A 9,645-nucleotide genomic window follows, 5' to 3' on the forward strand; every position below is an offset into this window, starting at 1 on the left:
GTGGGGGAGCGTGAGGAAGACGGTGGCGACGCGGTGGGGGAGCGCGAGCCAGGTGAGGAAGAGCGAAGTGTGGTGTTCGTGCGTGACACACGTATGAGGGCGAAAATTGGAAACTTCAGGAATTTGACTAGGATTTCGTTAAACGTCTTATATTACGGATATGAGGGAGTATAACACACCCGCAAAAAAAACACCAAAGATTTTGCCAGAAACCCCATTCTTTTCTTTCTCTAAAAAATAATCAAAGTTAGCAGCGCAAATGTGCGGGTCACCAATCTAGCTCAAGCTGATCAAGGTGCGGTTGAATAAAATGAAAGGAGATTACGAGGGACGCGGCGACATGACATGACACGACGCTCCGGCCTCCCATGGGACGCTGCCAGTGCCAGGGATGAGCTCGCCGCCGCGAACCGGCGAGGGGCGGGTTGAGCAGTGGGGCTCCACAAGCTGCGCCGCGCCGCGAGCCAGCTAGGATCGTCGTCTCAAAGTACGACGGGAGCTGAGCCGCAACACCCGGTTCGCGCGAGTACGCGCTGGCGCGCACGCGCTGGCGCGCACGCGAGGTGTTCGTGAAAATGCCCCTCGCGTCAGAAAGAGCGTCACAGACCGTTTAGCGAACCACCAACGCTTCTTGCAAAAAGATTGCAGTAGACCGGTGGTTTTTAGCCGAACAAATGAGTGATTTATTGCTGAATTCTTTATTGCTGTGTCAAACTTCCGTATGTCGGCCGAATCTTAGCGATGTTTCAGTAGCTGGCCAAACTAATGATCTTCTCTTGAGTTCTAACAATGTTGCGAACTAATTTTCCAGGCATTGGTGATTGCTGCTATTCCTAACATCCTCGGTTGGCTCGCCATCTCATCGGCAAAAGTATGTCAACATGCCTTCTTTTCCGGAGCTTAGTTTCGCTGTTTGCTGCTTCTGAACTTGGCACTTCTCGGCGTTTGTTTTACAGGATACTGCGTTTCTGTATATGGGGCGACTGCTTGAAGGATTTGGTGTTGGTATCATATCCTACACGGTTCGTTTAACAACACTCTGTGCCTGCTTATTCTTTGCATAGAAGATCTATGCACACATGTCTATCTGGTTAAGTTGTTCAGAAAAAAAAAATATCAACAGGATGTCGGTATTGTGGGAACAAAGTTGGCCATCCCATTGTGAAGTTTATTTGTTGTCAAAAGAACCTCGGACTGGTTAAAATACTTGGTCTTGATCTGTGAGTTATGTGATAACAGGTGCCCGTATACATAGCAGAGATTTCTCCTCAGAACAAGAGGGGTGCTCTAGGCTGCGTGAACCCGGTAGGCCTATCCTCCCAAGCAAAGACCTAATAGCTTGCTTATGCTGGACTCATTGTGCAATTGTTCATTCCGCAGTTATCTGTAACAATTGGGATGGTGTTGGCCTATGTGCTCGGCATGCTTGTTCCTTGGAGGATGCTTGCGGTGATAGGTAACATGACTAAGTGCCGACGCGTTACTGAACTTTGTTATTTTCACTGTCAGTTTTCACTTAACCTCTGATATTTAAGTTCACAGGACCAGTAACAGTAAATGCCATGTTGACAACTATGACTAGAATCCTGAGATATCCTTGGCAAATATTTCCGTTCAAACTTTTGAAGGAAAAGTTACTGTGTCAGTAATCTATGTTGATTTAGCCAGTATTTTATGGGCTTAAGCGAATGTGTATGCGTCTAGTTTCAAAATCTCTGATTCTGGGTTGTGATTCTTCTAGGAGCCTTGCCATGCACAATATTGATACCTGGCCTATTCTTCATTCCAGAATCTCCAAGATCGCTGGTTTGTATACGCAAATGTATACAAAATGCTGCATCTTTCTGAAATTTTTATTAACTACTCTTGTGCATCAATCTCTAGGCAAAGATGAACAAGATGGATGATTTCGAAGCCTCTCTACAAGTTTTGAGAGGATCTGAGACCGACATCACCTCAGAGGTGAATGATATAAAGGCAAGCACCTGCCCTTTTTTTCTTCTAGACTAAGTAAGTACAAATGTCTCTATGTGACTTTCAGTGTAGTCACCAATGTTTGCTTTAACATCATGCAGACAGCGGTAGCATCAGCAAACAAAACAACGGCGATCCGTTTCCAAGAGTTAAAACAAAAGAAATTCTGCATGCCCCTCATAGTAACTTCCTTGACTTGCTGGTTTGTTTCATACCAAAATTCACAATTGCATTTTGTTATCGTTATCGTGATTGTGGTACAACCTTGCAGCTAGGAATTGGCCTGCTTGTACTACAACAGCTAAGTGGGATCAACGCTATACTGTTTTATGCAGGCAACATCTTCAAAGCTGCAGGCAAGTTGTACAATTTGGTCACTAAATGTCCTTCAGTGCAATATTATAGTGTTATATTATAGTCAATTTTAGCTTCTATATTTAACATGAAAAGCCCTTCAGGTCTTACAAAAAGCAACTTGGCCGCATGTGGACTTGGAGCTATTGCGGTGCGTAACTTGATAGATCTTTTCTTGTCTCTTGGTAGTTCACATTAAGGTGCTGACAACATTTTTCATCAGCTTCTTGCCACTGGAATTACAAGCTGGTTACTAGACAGAGCTGGCCGGCGGATCCTACTTATTGTAACTTCCTCCTCTCTGTGAAACCAGTTTGTTACTGTAGTTTTCTGTAACTATAATTTGGCTCTTGCTTCAACTCCCAGATCTCTTCTGCCGGGATGACTCTAAGCCTTCTTGCGGTTGCCGTCATATTTTTTCTCAAGGTATGTTGAGGTTTCTTTAGTATAGGGTTCCAGTATAAATAAAATACAGAATCCATATACCACACCCTCATAATAGTCTATTACGTGGATCGGGGATATTTTTTTATTGGTGATAGTATTGCAGGGCCTCTTGTGCTGAATACCTTCTTATATTATCATGATTTACTGTTCCAGGACAACGTTCCACAAGATTCTGACATGTATTACATATTAAGCATGGTCTCCTTGCTTGCTATTGTGGTATGTCCATCCGCCAACTAGATTTTTTGGTCTAAAAATTTACATCGCAAATCCACGAGCTGTGCCCGAAATACTAACCTGACACTTGTTCAGGCTTATGTATTCACCTTCTCCTTCGGTATGGGCGCCATTCCATGGATCATAATGTCTGAGGTAATATAGTGAATCTGCCCGCTGCACATAGACCATAGGTAATGTGGACTAGGCATTCACATAACCATACTTTTGGACTTGTTATGTGTTTGTAGATCCTCCCGGTCAGCATCAAGAGCCTCGCGGGAAGCTTCGCGACGCTCGCCAACTGGCTGACCTCTTTTGGGATAACAATGACCGCAAACTTGCTGCTCAGCTGGAGCGCTGGAGGTTCACACTCTTCCCTCTTCCCTCAAGTAGAATTATGAACCCGTGTCATGGACTCGATGGAGATCATTTCTGTTTGTTTACAATCTTGGCAGGTACCTTTGTGTGCTACACGCTCGTGAGCGCGTTCACCCTCGTGTTCATCATCCTCTGGGTGCCGGAGACCAAGGGAAGAACTCTGGAGGAGATACAATGGTCGTTCCGGTGAGCTCGGTCGGTAGTTTTCGACGCATATATGTTGGAATTATTCTTCAAGCTGGGCATCGTCTTCTTTTTACCAGTCCGATGGCTCGATGAAGGCCGATCATAAAAAAAAAAACTTTGTCGTCTGTATATTCCTGTACATCCATTTCTTCAGATGACTATGTAAAGGGGGCATGTGATTAGTATGCTCTGCTCTCTTCTCTGGGTTCCGTGCAGGTGCAGCTGGTGGTCAGCTCCCGCTGTGATACCCACGCAAAATAGAACATTGAGATTATCCTGCTCTGTTCTCAAAGTTTTACTGCTAGTTCAAAGTGTTCATGTGAACGTGGTGAATATTTGCACCATTGTGACATACACCTTATCTCGAGAAGCGTTCGCTGGCGAAGAGAGAAGGGTTCGAAATGCACAGTGCAAATCTCAAAGCAAGGAATAGAACACCGATGGATGTTTTTCTAGGAAACCGATGGATGTTTTTCTAGGAACCAAGGGGTATGACTGTGATATTTGGCACACGTGTGCCACATTGCTAAAAGTACCACACGACTCTTCTCCCTTCGATCCCACCTCCTCCCGAGCAACCACCCTCCTTGGATCCCATCTTCTCCAGTTTTTTTCGGGCCTGTAGTTTAAAATAGGCAAAAAAAAAGAAGGCATTGAAAGAGAGTCGAACCCAGACCCTCTTATACGAAACTACTTCCTCCGTTCGGAATTACTTGTCGCACGTATGGATGTATCTAGATGTATTTCAGTTCTAGATACATCCATTTCAGCGACAAGTAATTTGAAACGGAGGGAGTAAGTTGCAACATCCAACTGCGCTAGCCCACTTATCTGACTACATACAACTTACACACTAGTTATATCTTCCTGAAACAAGAATAAACAAAAAAAGGCAATGATTAGTAACTGAAAATCCAAACTGGCAGCCTCATTTGTATGGGTTTTAGAACAATACACCCTAGTTCTATCATTTTTTCTGCACGTCTCACACGGTTCACAAACCCGGGCGTCCTCTTCACTCCTTTCAAGATGTAAAATATCATAATGTTTGCACGTAAGTTATCAGGTACGAAGTTCTAATGTTGCCATGCTTTTCTCACTCAAGTTTTTGGGTATGTTTCTCAATAGTTTTTTCTCTGTTTGTACTTAAATTATCAGGTATGGGCTTCGTATATTACCATGATATTTGCAGATAAGTTATCGGGGGTGTATTTTTCAACACCCCCCTTCCGGTCAATGTTACCATGGTGTTTGTACGTAAATAATTAGATCTGCGATGAGTAAATTATCACATTATTTAGACAGAGGTTATCACGTGTTCATAAAAAAATCACTTGGACAAATTTACTATGATGTTTTGTACCAAAGTTATCATGTTTGCGGTGTGTAAATCATCATGCTAGGTACATAGAAGGTACTGCGTGTACGTTTTCAATAATTTTTTCACCCCCAGATCATAAAAGTTACCATGATGTTCATACACAAGTTATCAGATCTGCATGAGTAAATTATCATACTATTTACATAAAGGTTATATGGGAAAATGTTTTTAACAACTTTTCCCCTGAGTCAAAAATTACCGTGGTGTTTGTACGAGTATTATGTGGTGCGTACATTACCGTGTTATTTACACACAATTTATCGGGGTATATTTCAACATCTTTTTCTCAGAGTCAAAAGTTAACACGGTGTTTGTTCGTAAGTTATCATGTCTGCGGTGTGTGAATTACCATTATATTTACATAAAAATTAACAGGAATTATTTTCTCAATAAATTTTCACCTAGTCAAAATTACTGCAGCGTTTATAAGTAAATTATCATGTCTGCGAAGCCTAAATTACCATGATATTTACATAGAAATTACAGCGAGTATTCTCTAAAACTTTTCCTTATCCAAAATTACCACGGTGTTTGGACGTACATTACCGTGTTATTTGCACAGAAGCTGTCGAGGGTAGTTTGCAATGATTATTATCCTAGTTAAAATTACCGAAGTGTTTGGACGTAAGTTATCAGGTCTAGGGGGCATATATTACCATGCTATGTACAAATAAGTTAGCAAGAGTATATTTTCCAACAAATTTTTCCTAGGGCAAAAGTTATCATGGTGTTTGTATGTAAGTTATCGGTTATGAGTTGCTTATACTACCATGTTTTTTTGAATTAGTGAGGGTATGTTTGAACAAAAAAAATTCTGGGATCTAAAACTTACCATGGTTTTTGTAGGCAGTTTAACAGGTCCGCGGTGCTTAAAATACCATGCTATGTACACAAAATTTACCATTGTATGTTTACAACAACTTTTTTTTTCATCGAACAAAAAATTATTGTGGTATTTTAGACGTAAGTTATCAAATCTGTGGTGCGTATATTTTATCGAAGGTTTGTTTTCTATGTTTTTTACTCATGACTCAAAAGTATTGTGGCGTTTGTGTGTAAGTTATCTAGTCCATGGTGTGTATATTACCAACTATTTATAGAGAAAATTACCGGGGTTATATGTTTCAGCAAATTTTTTTTGGGTCAAAATTACTGCAGTGATGGTACCTAAGTTATCAAAATCAGTATAGGGAACATTTTCAAGGAGCAGTGCGAGTGAGAGAGATACCTGCCCGACAAAATATCATTCTTTTCAAAACTACTTTTATTTCTTACCAAAAGAGAAAGGTTGGGAGCAAATTCCACGAGAATTATAGCAGCAGATAGCAGTACCATGAAGGAGCACGGACGTGGAATTTGCTAACTAGCAGCGCGCTAGCTAGCTAGCCAAAATACTAGCATTCGTTGGAAACAAAATTCAGGCATTTATTGTACTAAAAAAGAAAGGGCATGTGTTGCTCAGAACCAAAATACTACTGTCTCCTCTGTTTTTAGTTGGTACCTGAAGTTCAGCCGGAGCTGCCATGATTGAGTGCAGTCCCGCAGGAGCAGAGCCGGCCAGCACTGTAGCTGCAAGAACACTAATTAGTCTGGGAGACAGAGAGCACATGGATCGATCTAGGAATCAATCGAACCGACGGACGCAAACCAATCGATCGATTAGTCGAAGAGTAGGTACCTCCCGTTCAGAACAAGTTGAAGTGGCGGGATCCTAGTTGGTGGGCGGCGGCGCGCGTCGCCGGGGCTGGCGGACCCAGGAGAGGGAGGGACAGCGGCTCGCTGGGGGCCGGAGGGTCGGCGGGATGCAGGCGGTACTGGTGTGGGCTGGCTGGCGCGGCGGGTGGGTGGTTGTCGTAGCGCCGACTGTAGGTGGTGGACCTCGCGGCAGCGGCGCGCGCGATCAGGTGCAGGTTGAGACTATAGCTGGCCAAACGGGCCGGCCCGGCCCGGCACGGCACGGCCCATCCTAATCGTGCCTGGCACGGCCCGGCCCGCCTAGGCACGATTATTATATGGGCCATGCCGTGCCAGCTCGCGTGCTGCAGCCTGCAGCCCAAGCACGGCCCGTATGCTAATCGGGCCGGCCCACCGGCACGCCAGGCCCACTAATCTACCTCCTATTTTACGCATTGGGCGTTTTTAGCCTATTTTTACCTGTTGGCCCATATTAGGATACATAAAAAAAATATAAAAAAGTTAATCAGGCCGTGCCGTGCCGGCCCGCGTGCTCGCCCTTCAGGCACAGGCACGGCCCATGGCGTGCCGCGTGCCGGGCCTGGCCCGTTTAGCACGTGCCGTGCCGTGCCAGGCCCGTGCCGTGCCAGCCGTGCTACCGGGCCGGCCCAACTATCCCGGCCCGTTTGGCCAGCTATAGTTGAGACCTCCTCCAGCTCCAGGTCGAGACCTCCCCCAGCTGCAGGTAAGAGCATTTCCAGCCGTTGGCCCCTCAGGGGGCGCCTAAAATCGCCGCCTGGGGGTGACCCGGCGTAAAAAGTGGGTTTGGGGGCGAGTTGGCCCCCAGCCGCCGCCCCCAGGGCCGGCCCCAGCGTGAAAAAAAAAGTAGACAAACTTGGGCTGAAACACGCCACTTTTCGGTAAACTTGGGCTTTTATATTCGCAAATTTTGGCTAAAACACGCCATTACATATAAAAACTAGTCGAAAAAAACTTGCTGAAGGCCGAGAAGTCGTCGTCGTCGCCGCCATCGTCGGCCTTCTCCTCCTTGACTCGGGCGCCCCTGCTGGACCCCTCCCCGGCTGGTGGCGGCGGCGGCGGCGCGTCGTCATCATTGTCGCTGCCGTCGATGATGACGCCGCCGCCTTCGTCACGGCCTCGGCGGCGCTGCGCGAAGCGCTCTAGGGCGGCGCGCTGGCGCTCCCTCGCCGTCTTCAGGGAGTCTTGACGTGCGAGACCATATATAGCTGAGGGAGGGGAGGCGTCGACGCGCGTCGGCGCGCCGCCCCGTGACGCGCCGCCCATGAGAGGAATCAATGGAAAAGCTGACCGACGCAGCCTTGCCATTGATTCCCCGCGGGAAACCGAGGCGTCGGGAAGACGAGGCGGGCGGTGTCGCTGACGCGGCTGCCCCACGACGCGGCTGCCACCGGCGCTTTCGCGCCAAAAACAATTCACCCGGCGGCCGGCGCCCCTGAGCGCCCCCCAGCGCGTCGGGTTCGGGTTGGGTCCGCCGGCGCCAATTTCGGCCCGAGCCGGCAAAAAATGGGCCCCTGGGGGCGCGACTGGGCCGATTTTTTGGCGTCGGCGGCTGAAAAGTCGCCTGGGGGGCCTTGTTGGGGGCGCGGCTGGAGATGCTCTAAGCCGAAGGGATGAGGAGGCAATGGTTGGTCGGGAGGCGAGTGGGACGTGGTGGGGAGGCGGCGGTTGCCTGGATGGAGCGCGGGGCAGTTCGGGAAGCGGTGGTTGGCTGGATTTCGTGGTGTTGTTGTTGGGACGGGGGCGTCGCGTGTGGCAGGGGGTTTTCGCCAGAAGAGGAGCTGGGTGAGGCCGGAGGACTTTTTCACTGTTTTGACCCATGTGGCCAAGTTTAGCACGATTTGACCCGCTTTTGAATTTTTTTCAGATCTGACCCAAACCGAGACGCCAACATCCGCGGCGTTCTGCTTGCACTGAAAACGCCGCGGTCCGTGGCATTTAGGTCTGGCCCACCTCCCTGGTCCGCCAAGTTGACCGTCCGACGTGGCAATTGTCGACCCCGACCCTAGACGCCGGGAACCTTGGCGTCTACCCCCCTGAGAGATATGTGGTCACGGGGAAAGTTTGTGGGGCCCACCCCACAAACTCTCACCAATTCCAACCTTCCATCCTGAGAAAGAAGAACAAAGAAGATGTGACGCCCCCGATTTAATCGTACACTAATCATACACGCAAATGTGTACGATCAAGATCAGGGACTCACGGGAAGATATCACAACACAACTCTAAAAATAAAATAAGTCATACAAGCATCATAATACAAGCCAGGGGCCTCGAGGGCTCGAATACAAGTGCTCGATCATAGACAAGTCAGCGGAAGTAACAATATCTGAGTACAGACATAAGTTAAACAAGTTTGCCTTAAGAAGGCTAGCACAAACTGGGATACAGATCGAAAGAGGCGCAGGCCTCCTGCCTGGGATCCTCCTAAACTACTCTTGGTCGTCGTCAGTGGCCTGCGCGTAGTAGTAGGCACCTCCAGTATAGTACGAATCATCATCGACGGTGGCGTCTGGCTCCAGGGCTCCAGCATCTGGTTGCGACAACCAGGTAGAAGGAAAAGGGGAAAAGAGGGAGAAAAGCAACCGTGAGTACTCATCCAAAGTACTCGCAAGCAAGGAGCTACACTACATATGCATGGGTATATGTGTAAAGGGCCATATCGGTGGACTGAACTGCAGAATGCCAGAATAAGAGGGGGATGGCTAATCCTGTAAAAGACTACACTTCTGGCAGCCTCCGTCTTGCAGCATGTAGAAGAGAGTAGATTGAAGTCCTCCAAGTAGCATCGCATAGCATAATCCTACCCGGCGATCCTCCCCTCATCGCCCTGTGGAAAAGCGATCACCGGGTTGTCTGTGGAACTTGGAAGGGTGTGTTTTATTAAGTACCCGGTTCTAGTTGTCATAAGGTCAAGGTACAACTCCAAGTCGTCCTGTTACCGAAGATCACGGCTATTCGAATAGATTAACTTCCCTGCATGGGTGCACCAC

At 47.3% G+C, this 9,645-nt stretch overlaps 1 protein-coding gene and 1 long non-coding RNA gene across 3 annotated transcripts in view; one reads left to right on the forward strand and one right to left on the reverse strand.

The window, feature by feature from the left end:
• LOC119291982 (sugar transporter ERD6-like 4) overlaps window positions 1-3,743 on the forward strand; it is a 7,717-nt gene extending 3,974 nt beyond the window's left edge. Inside the window, exons 3-17 of the mRNA XM_037570796.1 lie at window positions 812-871; window positions 957-1,022; window positions 1,240-1,305; window positions 1,381-1,456; window positions 1,742-1,806; window positions 1,885-1,977; window positions 2,076-2,156; window positions 2,246-2,330; window positions 2,433-2,479; window positions 2,552-2,614; window positions 2,695-2,754; window positions 2,929-2,994; window positions 3,088-3,147; window positions 3,243-3,357; window positions 3,450-3,743. Coding sequence (XP_037426693.1) covers window positions 812-871; window positions 957-1,022; window positions 1,240-1,305; window positions 1,381-1,456; window positions 1,742-1,806; window positions 1,885-1,977; window positions 2,076-2,156; window positions 2,246-2,330; window positions 2,433-2,479; window positions 2,552-2,614; window positions 2,695-2,754; window positions 2,929-2,994; window positions 3,088-3,147; window positions 3,243-3,357; window positions 3,450-3,562 — 1,116 coding nt within the window. The 3' untranslated portion in view covers window positions 3,563-3,743. The remainder of the gene's footprint in view (window positions 1-811; window positions 872-956; window positions 1,023-1,239; window positions 1,306-1,380; window positions 1,457-1,741; window positions 1,807-1,884; window positions 1,978-2,075; window positions 2,157-2,245; window positions 2,331-2,432; window positions 2,480-2,551; window positions 2,615-2,694; window positions 2,755-2,928; window positions 2,995-3,087; window positions 3,148-3,242; window positions 3,358-3,449) is intronic.
• A 97-nt stretch (window positions 3,744-3,840) lies between these two features.
• LOC119291985 lies at window positions 3,841-6,795 on the reverse strand. Of its 2 annotated transcripts, none has more exons than XR_005142794.1 (3): window positions 6,618-6,795; window positions 6,441-6,508; window positions 3,841-4,177 (listed from the first exon to the last, which is right to left on the reverse strand). It is a non-coding gene; the product is annotated as an uncharacterized LOC119291985 (long non-coding RNA). The 2 variants fall into 2 exon arrangements; XR_005142795.1 differs by having other exon boundaries at window positions 3,841-4,425.
• Between the last annotated feature and the right edge of the window lie 2,850 nt (window positions 6,796-9,645).

This window comes from Triticum dicoccoides, chromosome 4B, assembly GCF_002162155.2.
Source record: "Triticum dicoccoides isolate Atlit2015 ecotype Zavitan chromosome 4B, WEW_v2.0, whole genome shotgun sequence".
NCBI classification, from domain to species: Eukaryota; Viridiplantae; Streptophyta; class Magnoliopsida; order Poales; family Poaceae; genus Triticum; species Triticum dicoccoides.